The sequence below is a fragment of the Cyprinodon tularosa genome, unplaced genomic scaffold (assembly GCF_016077235.1).
Source record: "Cyprinodon tularosa strain WSP-4 unplaced genomic scaffold, ASM1607723v1 ctg78, whole genome shotgun sequence".
NCBI classification, from domain to species: Eukaryota; Metazoa; Chordata; class Actinopteri; order Cyprinodontiformes; family Cyprinodontidae; genus Cyprinodon; species Cyprinodon tularosa.
Genome location: NW_024039540.1, coordinates 308,195 through 322,253, shown reverse-complemented (window position 1 = coordinate 322,253; position 14,059 = coordinate 308,195). Strand labels below are relative to the sequence as shown.

General features: G+C 38.3%; 1 protein-coding gene across 1 annotated transcript; it reads right to left on the bottom strand.

Moving 5' to 3' along the window:
- Positions 1–8,097: 8,097 nt before the first annotated feature.
- LOC119773724 lies at positions 8,098–13,611 on the bottom strand. Its single transcript, XM_038270846.1, has 6 exons — positions 13,309–13,611; positions 13,070–13,203; positions 12,760–12,901; positions 10,551–10,753; positions 9,991–10,081; positions 8,098–8,237 (listed from the first exon to the last, which is right to left on the bottom strand). The coding sequence occupies exons 1-6, from the start codon at positions 13,441–13,443 to the stop codon at positions 8,118–8,120; spliced, it is 825 nt and encodes a 274-aa protein (XP_038126774.1). The 5' UTR covers positions 13,444–13,611; the 3' UTR covers positions 8,098–8,117.
- Positions 13,612–14,059: the final 448 nt, after the last annotated feature.

The window sequence follows — 14,059 nt, the reverse complement described above, 5'->3', positions numbered from 1 at the left end:
AATCGGACAAAAAATATTTTTTATATTAACCTCTTTATTCCAAAATAAACATTTTAGACAGAACAAACAAACACACAAGTACAGGTTGCTCATTAACTGTACTGGTGCTATATGAAAAATAAATGTTTGTGTTAAAACTACGCAAACTTACATGAGAAATGTAGCTGTACATCCACAAAATATACGCTACTTTGTTTCATAAAGCGCAAAAAAAGACATTTTTGTTTTTAAAAGCCCCTAAGGGGTTCAAACAACAGGCCCCCCCATTTCAACAAATGAGGTTTTTTAGAATAGAAGAGTTCTGCCTTTTAAGACAGGAAAGTATAGCAGTTAAAGTTGCTACTTGAGAAAATACTGAACCATAGAGATAAAAATAGCCCTGTGATTCAAATTATAAATTGTATTTGGAATAAAAATGAGAGAACTAGGGGAGCTAAAAAACACATCCTCCAAAGACAGATATTTACATGGGAATGTGGCAGATAATTAATTGACATATTACTGATCTTGCTGGATTTTATTCTGCTTTACTTCCATAAATTGCAGGATATTCTTTACTTTATCTTTGCCAGAAGATTTAAACTTTAAAAGCCTTGCCCTCATAATTTGCAAGTTAATTTATTTATAAAGTAAATGTAAACGCTGCTTAAGCTAATTCAAATGAAATTAAAGGTAAAATAAGTAGCCAACCTTATCACTGTCTGTAACCTACTAACACGTTGAGGAAAGCATCAGATGAGCTACCTGAGAAACTAACGTAACGTTTCCCCACTTTAAAACCAAACAAACATGGTGGTTCCGTGCCATGTTAATTTCTTTTGAAAAAAGTTGCATGTTACGACTTTTTTCGCTTTACAAAGCGCAGGCTATTTTAATTATTGTGATCAATTTGCGCCGTCAATCCCGGCGCATGCCCGCTTCATTTGCAGTCTGGACGCTGAGGCTCTGACTGCAGCGCTGAGAGGGACTCCTGCGGGAAAACGCGGTTGGGGTGGGGGAGGCGCCCCACGGCAGAGTAGGAACGATACATGCTTTCACGTAAGAGTCTCCAAAAGCCGTCAGTGACACCGAAAAAAGTCGCCAGATTTGTCGCTAGTCGCTTTTTTGAAAAATAGTCGCTGGATGGGTCTGAAAAGTCGCTGAGTTGGTAACACTGCACCTGCGGCGCTGACTCGCTCTGCCATATTTTTTTTTCTTCCTCTTTCAGTCAAGAGGCAGTGATGACGGCGCGGCGGATGACGCAATAATCGCGCGACACAACTAATCGACGATGAAATTCGTTGCCAACGCTTTTAAAAGTCGATTTGTATCGATTTTATCGATTCGTTGTTGCAGCCCTAATCAGTACGCTTCTGTCCCAGTTGACCCATATTTATGCTGCGTGCTCCCGTTCTCCCAGAGTCCACACTTTCCTGTGTTCTTCTCAAGAACGTACTTGGAGAGGACACAAGTCCATACTCACTGTTCTTGTGAATTGAGAAACGGCCTCAGCGTACGCTCTGTCGCCTAGCAACCGTGACAGTTTACACAGAAAGCAGGCAAAGAATGGATAGCGAACTGCAGCAGCAGTACCGTCGTCTCAGATATCAGATTTATAGTCTCCACACTGCAGAGATATTAGAATCTGAGCTTAAATATCAGCCAAACCCATTGACACAGGCACAGATAAAACCTTTCAATAAAACAACATTATCCGCCACACGTCTGACTCAATAACCATTTAAAACAACTATTTTCATTCATCTTAGATGGAACTATTCACATGTCTAATATTAAACTGAACTTCCAATATTCACCACTGTTTGGCACCAAGTGCCTTTTTCCTCTGATCACGGAGCAGCCGGCTTCTTTGGACTCGCAATGAATCCTGGCAAAACCAAGGCTACATAGAATACAGCAGACCTGTCCTTCAAAACGGGCAAAAAGAAGGATTCATTTGTCGGCCGCATAACGAGGAGTATTCCAATCCGAATAGACCTCGGTGCCGCGTAATGACGTAATCTGACCTTCTGAGGACGCAGTCGCTGGATCCAAACACACCATCTGCGTTGAAGTTTCACATTCAGCAACCAAAGTGTGGCGTCACAGCAGCCATTTATTGTTTAATAGGCCTGTTTTTTTCTGACAAGTTCAAAGTAGAAAACAGTTTCTGATCCACAAATCTTTCCATCATATTGCGTACATCATACATCAGCTTACATGTTCTCACTAACACCAGCGTCCAGGATAAAGGTTCTGTGTGGTCCGGTGGAGCTCGCCTCTCTGAACCAATCAGGAGGCCACAGAACTGAACTTTACTCCTCCTTGAAATGAAAAACATTTAGATTCTTTGCAATAAGCTTATAACACCAGTTTGATTAGGTTTAAATCGGTTCCATTCGGGTTCAGCTCAGGAAGTTCAGGTTCAGCACTTCACTGGACAGAACCAAGACTTTCAGCTGGAGTCTTGAGTCCATGAAGTTAACCAGAACCTCCAACCTGTACTTTAGTTTATAATGATTTACAGTATCGATTTTTTACATGAATAAGGAGGGTTAAACTCTGGAATGTGATTATTCTCTAAACATAAATTGCCTGTAAACTCAACTAAAGACCAATTTATGCTTCTGACGCATAGCCTCTGCAACCGTCAAATCTGTCGCTGTGCGCGACCACGCCCCACCCCTGCGCAGAAGTTCTGCAACCGTCGTTGTGCACCTCAAAAAATCCTGACTACGCGTCGGACGGTGGCAAACCTGAGCAGACGAAAAGCAGCTGTGATTGGTCTTTGATATACCTTTCTGGCTGTCTGTGTGGTCGTCCTTCTCCATTCGGTGCCAGGGGGCGTGCCATTACAATGGACAACTACGGCGAAAGGTTGATCGAGGAGGTTCGGAAATACCATCCGTTGAAGTTTTCCTGAGTTCTCCGATAGGCTTCCCCTTGCACTTTGGCGGGAAACTGCCGTGCGTCCTTAGAATTTTCAGACAGGTGGTGCAGAAGCATACCAGCAAAACTGGTTCGCGACCAGACCCATGCGACATTTGATGTGTGCGGTTGCAGAAGTCTAATCTGCCCTTAAGTCCTCACATCAGGTCCCACCTGAACGTCTACAACCCATCATCTTCATCAGAGCTAAAAATAACCCCTGGATCAGCTGAACTAGCAGTTCGCTGCGGTCAGGGAGCCCTCAGGGTTTAGACCATCTGGGTAAACCCTTGAATAGAAGCAGAAAATCCAGCATTTGTTGAATCTGTTGCCCATTATCCTTTTTTGCCATTGTATCCTTCCACCCATCATGAAAAGTCTACACATCTGAAAGGATGTGTCCAAAAGTAGAGCGTAGCTCAGTTTAACTGGTTTTATTCCTTATTAAACCCGTCTCCGTTATCTGCTAGACCCCACTCCTCGGAGCAATGCTTTGAAAGGTTTTTCTAACTGAAGCTCGTTGCGTTGCTAGCACACCGATTGCAAACATGAATAACTGACACTTCTACTATCATAGATATATATTTATTGATAATGTGTTGTATATTTGGTGCGTTTGAGCACTTGGGTATTCTTTCCGTTATTTTTCTCCCCATAAGCTCCGCTCAGCACAACAACCACATGGCCTTTCTTCTGTGCCATATTTTTGTTAAAAATCAGTGACCTCTTGCCTGTTTTGGATTTTTTCTGTTTTTTGTTTAGTTTTTTTTTTTTTTTTTTGCTAAAGAATTTGTTTAAAGAATTAGAATTTTCATTTTATTCTGAAAGCTTTGAATGTCCCTGATCCTCAGCAGCCCTTATGTCTTCTTTCAGGGTAGTTAACGCAGCACTCTAAGGTCCTGATCTACTGAAGGTTTTCCAAAAAAGTTAAAAAACAATCAACTGGGCTTTGTTGCCGAGTTTGAAGACGTTTCACTGCCCATACCTCTTCACAGGTGAACAGAAAACCTCGCCTATTCAGCCAGGCCAACAGTTCCCTTTAAAAAAAACCTTTCAGAGACATAGACAGGTATGGGGCATTGCAGGCTAACAAAGGAACCCAAACGACCCCCATTCCAAAGGAGTGGACCCGTTTGTCAGTTCCAATTTGCATGTTTTCTAAACTAAAAAAGATTTTGATGGGCTGCTATATAACAGCCTCAAACTCCACACTATTCCTGAAATTTTGAATTAAAAAAGCTTCCTGGATGGAAAAGAAAACGTCTTCAAACTTGGAAACAAAGTCCAGTGGATTGTTTTTTTTTGGAATGTCTATGACCTGGATGACTGAGAATCTTCACCAGCATACTAAAGGTCTGTCTATAAAACGGGGCTAAATTGACTGCACAGGAAAATGTGATCCACTAAACAGTCGCCGCCAGAACTGCATCTGGAATTGTTTGAAGGATGCGTGCAAGTAGAATACATAAAGGTCTGCAGGCGTGGTCAGAAGGAGGCATTAGTAAGTTGTACACAGGAGAGATAATTCATGTCCATGTAAACTAACCCAAGGCCCTGTTATATATGACAAGGTAATGGCTGCTCTTTGGCTGTAGGAACCTCCAGTCTAGAAGCTATAGTTATTGCTAATCAGCTGTTTGACAGATGTATTTTCCCACTGGAATTCTTTGACAGTATCAATAAAAATGTGTTTCTATAGCACCCATTCACAACGCACGTCATCTAAGGTCACTTTCCAGAAACAATTCATACTGTCTGTTTCAAGCTGATTGCATCCAATCATTGGCCATTTCTCATGCATACTTCTGCGTTCTCCATAAGCATAACATTAGAGTTTGAACTAACAGATTCTGCAGAATGGGAGAATAGAGATAGATTGAAGCAGAATAATGAAAAGGGGTCCCTATATCCACCAGCAGTCTAAGCCGATAGCAGCAGTCGGTACATCCGTTCCACCATCGCCAGGTTAAGTGTTAAATTTACTGACTGTAATTTACTGGGACTAATTTCAGTGGCAATGGCACTAATTTGTGTTCCACCCACATAAGTAGTTGTGGTGAATAATATATTGTTTAAAGGGGCTAAAGTCCTCTGCCTGTTTCCTCTCCACATTGCCATCATACCTGCCATCTGTGCGCAGTGCTGTTCTATGTTTCGGCTGACTTCCAGTCACCAAATAATCCCCCTCTGTCAATCTGTTAGGATAAATAGTCTCAGTAGATCAGGGCCTAAGTACATAACACTGCCTCAATGTTTGATTACTCACCAGAACTTAAATGCTTATATTTTTAACCCCAAGAACTGACATTTCTGCAAATTGTAAAATATTTTCATAGATTGTTTGTTAAATGTTTTCAAATAGCTTTTGTCATCATTTATGATCAACTTTTTAAGAGAGATGTGTGCGTTTGAACCAAAGGCCATATCTGCTCTGAACCATATATTTTTACGCCCGTATCAAATTTTGTAACAGTCAACAGGAAAGCTTCTCAGACTGTAATGTGACACTTGCTTTGTTTGTATTTATTTTTGAACATCCCACAAAGTGTTATTTTACTTTGCCATTGTATCTTTTGCTAATAAAGATTGTGAAACGACTGCAGTTTAAATGTTTATTACAAGTTCAATTCAGTTTATTTATATGGCGTCAATTCATGACGCATGTCATCTCAAGAGAGCACATCCAGCCAGTCTCAGTCAGAGAAACAGGACTACACTGAAAAACAGGCCAAGCTCAAACATCTTTATACAAAGGTGTTGATGGCAGCAGCACAGCTGATATTCCTCTCCAGGATGGAGTCACAGCCAAACAGGAACAGAACAGATGAAGCTACGATGAGAAAAAGCAGAGAGAGCAGAATGTTAGAGATTGAACTAATAGATTCTGCAGAGTGGGAGAAAAGAGAATTAAGGAAAAACTGATCCCTATGTCCTCCAGCAGTCTAAGCCTGTAGCAGCATGACTATAGAGATAGGTCAGGAAATGAGTCTTTTAAATGAAAAAATATGCCAAACAGAAACTTAAGCTGTGAGAGTTTAAGGGGAAAATAGGAAAAGTCAGAGCAACTCATGGATAGCAGGCAGAGCACTGAAAGTTTATTCCATGGAAGATAAATAATCCAGTTTTAAGAAAAATGTGGAAGAATTGAAGTTTCCCTTTATCATTTCTTGGCTGTTTTAATTATCTCTACTTTAGTGTTTTTGATTAATCAGAGCGTCTAAGTAGTAATCCCTGATGACGTTCTGTTGCTGCTGGTATAGAAGTCTGCTTCCTTGGGTAACTGAACACCAAGCAGGACGGCAACTCATTTATCTCTGTAAAGGCAGCAGGATGATAAAGGACGCAATTAAAACTCCCCACAGATCAGAGAGAGAGAGCTGCAGCAAACGGAGGGCATCACCAAATCCACCATTAGGGGCCAGTTTATTGTACTGGTATTTAAACTGGAATCAACTACTTCGATCAGGTGAGGCTGAGCTTTTAATCAAAACTAAGGTTGCAAAGGTGAACGAGCCACAACTGGAACATGCTGATGGACTCCATCATCCTCTTTACAAACCAGAGAGTGTTCGACATAACAGAGTGTGGTCAATGTGGTGTTTTTTGTTTACAAATGATTAAAAAATGGACAATGATTAAAAAATGTATGAATTAGAAAAACTTTAGATGACGTTAGACCATCAGAATCTACCGAGCCCAGATCTATAGAACGCCCGTGGGCTGTATACATCCAGATAGTCTAAAGGATCACTAGAACCCCTCTCCATCTGTGTAATTACTGAAACATCTTTTGTAAAAGACATCAGGCTAATGCTCCACTGAACCGCCTCCAGAGCTCCTCCAGACTGTGGTGCGTATTTCGAAACAATCTGGGGCCGAACGCCTGGAGGCCCCAATGAACCAACATCTGGGGAAAGGAACATTAGCCTGTATTTTAGTGCCCTTTTCATGTTTTTAAAGGAATAGTACACCCAAAACATGATTAGCCTTCATTTTCTACTCACCCCCATGCTAAACAACACTCTGGAGTACTTTTTTGATATCTCAAATGCATCTGGAGATCTGGGAGGCTTCTTGCTGTCTGCTGACATTCAAATAATGGAGGTCTGTGGCGCCCGAGGCAGAAAGGTCCATAAAAGTCCACAAAAAACGTGTCAATATTCCTCCATACTGCTCGTCCAATGTATTCCAAGTGTCCTGAGTGGGTAGCGTCCATAATTTACACGAAACTAAGTCATTTAGAATGTTTTTAGAGCATAAACAGTAGTGTATAGGATTTCCTAAAAGCGCGTTCACGAGTCTACGGAAACCGCAGCAGACCAAACCAGACGAAAGTGAAAACCACCGTGAAAAAGTATCAGAGGGACAAGACCGCTCTGGGCTTCCGTATCTGAGTTTACATCACTGAGAAAAAATAAATACATTTATGGTAATTTAGAGAAAAAAGATCATTTTGGATCTGAATTTAATTAATTAAATCTATTTAAACAATGTTTCTGCTTAGCTGTTTTCTAACAGAAAACCTGGATATCAGAGGCGTTCAATAAGCAAAGCCCCTCACACACTTCCAGTTCTTTGATCTAGCTGAAATTTTACATACATAATTATTTATATCTCTATAGATTAAATGGCAAATTACAGCTCTGAAATAATTGTGGTTTCTGATTTACAGGAGTTTGAGCGTGCCCATATTAACATTTCTTTTTTTTGTTTTTCAAAAAACCTCTGTTATTCAAAGGACTCTAGAGGGAGAAACAGGAGTGACTTATGCAGTGGAACGGCTGAGAGCTGGAAAACTGATTTAATTTCAGATGAAGATCAACACATTTCAATACAGTTTGGCATTGTGTCAAAACGATTCAAGCTCCCTCATTAACCCATCACTATTACAAAGATAATAACGTCTTGCAATAAAACTCTTGGCTTGAAATTTAGATTTTCAAAGTATTTAACTGAGTGTCCTAAAAAGGGTTAAGGAGGAAGATTCTGATGAAGATCAACACATTTCTGCCTGCAATAAAAGCTAAGTTCACTGGTCTTTCCAATGCTGCACTATAAAAACTTTCAATCTAAATGTAAAGTTTTTTCTTAAAATAAGTACATTTGTTCTTAAATTGAGGGAGGAAAGTGAAACACTTTATATTGGGATGCAGGACAAACATTTGGTGTGTATGTAGAAAGATAAGCTTGTTTTTGAACAGGGAGTTATTTTATTTAGATAAAATGTGATGAAACAGCCAACCCTCTGGTGTATATTGGACATCAGAGGGCTCTTTCTTGACTTCCACCTTTGGTAAAGGACGACTTCTTTCCACAAGCTTTCTTCCAGGCTTTAAAAAGAAAAAAAAAGAAAATTCATCAATGCACATGTTTTTCTTTAGTTTTGCTTAAATTTTTCTTTTCTTTTAATGGAAGAACTATATAAGACCAATTGTGGTTAAGTTTCTTTGCTCAAAAGGACAAAACTGCTATTTTGGATAAAGTGAAGTACCTTAGAGGCACTAACATTTCAGTTAACAAAGATTACAACAAAGCTTTCAGACAAAAAAAAAATCTATTCCTACCATGATAGAAACCTAAAAACGGGGGTCTTAGCTGAGATTTGCAAAGCTCATTACTCATCCTATCAGAAATCATTCAAACATTTATGAAAGCTACTAATTTGTTGTTTTTGATGTGATGCAACATAATGGCTAAAATTACATAAGTGAAAACTGGCCTGCATAAAATAATGGAAAAAAAGACGGATTTTAAGACAGGACTTTTTTCTTTTAATAGAAATGTTCTAACTTTTGCGACAATAGTCTGAAATAGAGTACATTTATATACATGTTTAAGCCAGAATGATCTGACATTCAAAACAATGGCTAACTTCCAGCCATGGCGTCCTGCATGAGCATTGGGGCTTGATCCGTTCACGTGTCAGGGTACGCGCACGGGGTGTGGGACAAGCAGACAACCATGATTGACATGTCATGGAACCAATCGTGTACAACGGACTGTCTTTTGTGATCGGTTGAGGTTATTCATTGATTTCTCACTGTAGCGGGGACCATTTCTTTTAGTTTCACTTCCAGACTTTCTATTTCACTGCTTGCTAAGTGACTGTGGGGAGATCTTCAAGCCACATGGTATAAATGCATTATAAAAGATCTCCTACTGCACCTTTAAAATGATCAGTTTTCTTAATCTGCAAATGATTTTATGTAGAACTAGAAATCAGTTACTTAAAATGAAAAAGGCCTGTGTAAAATTCGCTTCAATATTTGTGGATGGGGACTTCACTCTGTGTAAACCTTATGGAACTGCTTGTTGGTTTAATGATAAATGATAAATAAGTGCTCCATTTATTAAAGAAGTTCTGACTCCATATATGTAACTCTTTACATTGACAGTAAAAATTGGATGTATTACTGCTGATTTTAAGGTTGCCAAAGTTATCCCATTGTTTAAATCTTGTGATCATTGATCTTTCAACATTTATCGCCCCATTTCCCTATTAACTTGTTTTTTAAAACCTTTAGACAAAGTAATTTACCAAAGAATGATTAAAGATTCAAAAGAATATGATATTATTTAACTTTATTAAAAAGGTTTTTGAAAAAATTTTATGAATCGAAATATATGCAGGTCTATGCAGCAGGTTTGTTTTTCACACAGCGCACAATATTTTATTTAAGTAAATTATATAACTATGGTTTTAATGGAGATATATATATATATATATATATATATATATATATATATATATATATATATATATATATATATATATATATATATATATATATAATATATGTATATGTGATCTTTTGTTGTTTATTAATTGCCATGTAAAATAAAATAAAAACATGAGCGGTTTAGTGATAGTTCATACCAGCAACAAGGTCGTCTAATGAAGGGAAATGAGCTCTTGATGTATATTGAATTTTGATTCAATTGAATATTGAAATTGGAAGTGTATTACACTATACAAAAAAACAAAGCAAAAAAAAAATAACATATAGAGACCTCGAGTATTATACTAATACAAATTGTAAAAGCAGTGTGAACGCCTGTTTAAAACATTTAAGAATGGCTTACCATTTTCTGTCTCACTGTTAGAGCTCGTTTACACTTCCTCTGCTTCTCCTTCTCCCTCTCCATCTCCTGCTGACGTTTATGCTCACGTATTCTGGAATGATAAGTCCAATAAGACAACCTATACCAGGTAACTAACTCTATTACCTTTATTCCTTTTTTAAGCTCTTCCAGTTCAAGTAGCTTTATCAAACAGCTTTGGTGTTTGAAAATTTGGCGTTTTTTTCTGGCAATGGTTCATATTAATACATTGATGACTTGGAAAGCTACTTTTTAGGCAGATCATCCTTTGCCCCTGGAGTCAGAATTGGAAATTGTGCAAACTTAGGTTTTCCAGCATTTAACACCAAATTAGCATTGTGGAATAGTCTCCAGAGATATAAGTGTGAGAAATGTTTAGTCTTTCTTATTCACTTTTTTTTTTGTTCTATCTCATAAAATCTCTTTAAAAACTCTCAAGCCTTTCAAAAAAACATAGATTAAAGAATGAATGAGAATTCTTTAGGAAGATGTTATATGTTCACATGACTCATCAATGTTAGCCAAAGCTCTTGAAAACAAACCTGGCCTTAATGAGGGCGCCTCGCTCTTGCTGAAGTTCCTTTTCAGGGATGTTTTCAAGGGTCTTCATCAAAGCGACGATAGGCTCTATAACACTTATGAGCTTTTCCCGAGTAGTGTAGAGTGGTGTAGAGATTGGTTGTTCTTTGAAGAAGCAGGAGTAAATTTCTGTCACCCTCCTATCCACAGTCGTAAAGATGGGATCCTGTAGAGAAGAACAGAATTATATGAGTTATTTTGGATCTAAAAAGGTTTGACAATTGAAAACAAAGCTGTGAAAAATATGTACTCTGTTGCACATTTCCATTTTTTTTTTGGCACACATAATGTTTCATTTGATCAAACATATGTCATTATTAGATGACAATGACCCAAGTAAATATATAAAAGCTTTTAAGCTAACATGCCTAAAAAACCAGATCCTATGTGAAACAATAACTGACCATCACACTACCATTTCCATGTTTTAGTTTTGCCATGATGTTCACAACGATTGCAGTTGTTTTTTTTTGAAGATCAGAACTCTAAAAAAAAACCTGTTGATTTTGATTTCAGCCAGTACTGATTTTGTTTTATTTGTTTATTTATTATGAATTTACATAAGTGCCATTCGTACATGACTGTGCCATCAGTGCAATGCCCATACTGTAATGATCTCTGCACTGATGCTGGGCTGATCACTCCTTCCATACACCTGCTCAGCTCCGCCCGTCCCTCAATCAGCTTTCACCAGCTACACCTGGTTCCATCACTATATAATCACCATAACACCAGACGTCAGGGCCAGATTATCTTGTACTAACCCCGGTAAGATTTATCCAGCGTCATCTAAATTACTTGTTTGCCCGTCTGTTAACTGCCCCGTTCTGTTTCTGATATTGAGCATAATTGATCCTGTTCTGACTCTGGCAGCCTGTCTGGATATCCTTTCTGTTCTGCTCCTGGACCTCTCGATTTCCAAATCTGTCTGCCTTCCTCTGGATCATAAACCCAGGAAATCTCCTCATAAACTGTCTGCCTATCAGTCTGCAGCCTGCTGGCTCCTCTCAGACTCAAGCCCTGCTCACAAAGCACGCTGCTGAATAAACTATGCTCTAACGTCACTGAACTGTCTTGGTTGTATTTTGTTCCAGCCTCTGTTCTTCACACATACATGTGAGCAAATACATCTTGCAATTCATTTGTCCAAGATTTTAAAGATCCCATTTCCTTACAGAACAGACATGATTCAAACAGATCATGTCAAACATGAACAAACAGAGCTATCTTATCTATTGTATTATTATATTATATTAATATTAAATCTGTTTTTCTTCACCTTCTATAAGATTTGCATATTTAATAAACAAGTTACTCAAACTGTTCTTGATTCTTGATTTCTTAATGATTATCGACAATGTCCGGTTTTATAATACAAACTTGTTTTAACAACACACGACATAGCACTACTAAATGTAAAAGAACATTTTAAAGCACCGAGAGACCTCAGTGGAGGTAGATATTGGTGGAGAAGGTCAGATGAACGCCAACCAGCCAGAATGAAGGACATGCCCCTAATTAAAATAGCTGCTTGTTTTACGTTGGATGTAACAAAATCACCCATCCAGAAAGTTACCCTTTTTCCTCGTGGTTCCATGAATCATCGAATGTAATTTTTACCCTGTCTCTTCTGTATTATTGAATCATTAAAAGTAAACATTGATGGAGGCCAGTGAGGCCTGGTGGGCAATCGATCTTAACTATGTTTTTTTTAACGATCTCCAGAAGGAGTCATTGAACCGATTTTGGGATACTTTCTGTTCATTGGCTGCTCCCAGAGATTAATCACTGTTTGACACATCCCTGTGGTCTGCTCGACTTCAAAGAGTTTTAAAAATGGCTTCTTCAACCTTGTTCGGATGAATAGATTCCATTAATTCTATTTTTCATCTGTTCTTGAATTTTTTGTACCAGGGCATATTTTGTTGTTTTTTGACAGCTCCCACAGTAATCAATCCTTCATGTGGCTTGTGATGTTGGCAAAAGATGCTACGATTTATTCACAGTGAACTCATGATTTTGCAGAGATGTCTGATTACGTTTTTGTTGTTGTTGAAAACCACCGTTTATAGTTTTCCAGGTTCCCTTGTCTGACAGTTTGGTGAATAATCTAAAACATTTAAATGAGTTAAAAGCAGAAGGAAAATATCATTTGTGCCAGTGCTTTTTTACCTGTGTTTCTGTCTTCTGTGTCTCTTTGCGTTGAACTCCTCTTCTGAACTTATTAGCCCTCCTGTCTTCCATTTCCAACATGGGCTTTATGTCGCTTTCTTGGATTGATAGATTCTCTTCCAGATGGCTAACTTTCTCTTTCCTTAAAACAATCATGTAACAGTAATGTTAGCCATTTGTCTGTAATTTGCCTTTATTTTACATGTCACCATACGTCTTTGTGTCGCCTGCATCTGTTATAACAATACTGCTTTACAATTAAGACTGATCTGTCTAAAACCTCATTTCAGATTTTAAGGCAGCTTCTCACATTTCTTTCACGTCCTGTTTGATGTCCCTCAGCTTTTGAACTCTTGCTTCGATATGCTGATGCAGAATCAGAAGCCGTTGTCTTTGCACTTTGTACAGATCAACAACCTCAAGGGGGTCTGATAAGTAGATCTTCTGCAAATTGGAGAGGGGGAAAAGCACAAAATTTTGGCTCTGAGCACTGAACAAAATGAGAAATTATGCTTTTAGATTAGATTAAGGCTCTGAATAAAGTCTAACCTCACTGCTCCAGTAGCTGATAGGAAATAAATCAGTGGACCTAAGAATGCAACAGAGATCAAATGAATGAAGAACAAACCAGTAGAAATGACAGAACTGACAATCAAGTTTAACCTTAACTATGAAACTTAACATTCAGAATAGTTCCCACTTGGTCAGTTTTCAGCCTCAAGGTAAACCTCACTTAGTTTTCAAAATGATAAAAACTCCAACCATAATGTCTTTAAATTTGAAACTTATTTTAATGCAGTATCACAGAAAGTGCTAGAGTGAACAAAATATATTCTAATGCAATGTGACAGATGAACCACTGCTAATCTCCAAAAGGCTTTTGCTCACTGCTTGTAAGCTGAACAGAAAAAGGCTGTTGCACAATTGCCTCCATCTAAGCCAAGTAACTTGATTTTTGTTGGTGTATTGTTCTGCTTATGAAACACAGAATTATTTTTTCTGTTAAAAAAATTGTAGACTGGCTTGGATCACCTGCCATGCAAGTTGCAATCACTTTGATGCTAAACTTCACACATATTGCAACATAAATTCCAGATCCTCAATTTAAACTTTATTCATTGCAATTATAAATCACATGACTCATCAATGTTAGCCAAAGATCTTGAAAACAAACCTGGCCTTAATGAGGGCGTTGACACTTGTACAGTACGTCCGTATTCCTGTATATTCATCAGTAATTAAGTACAAGGATAAGCAAATGCAAATTCTGCCCTGTAAAACAATGACAGTGCAATTGTCG

Bases quoted from the DNA above. Each gene is read 5' to 3' on its own strand.
- LOC119773724 (XM_038270846.1), bottom strand. From the start codon at position 13,443: ATGTTAAGTTTCATAGTTAAGGTTAAACTTGATTGTCAGTTCTGTCAT. The intron at 13,204-13,308 runs GTTAGACTTTAT...TCCAATTTGCAG, and splicing joins TCAGCTACTGGAGCAGTGAG to AAGATCTACTTATCAGACCC. The intron at 8,238-9,990 runs GTAAGCCATTCT...TTCTTTTTAAAG, and splicing joins TAACAGTGAGACAGAAAATG to CCTGGAAGAAAGCTTGTGGA.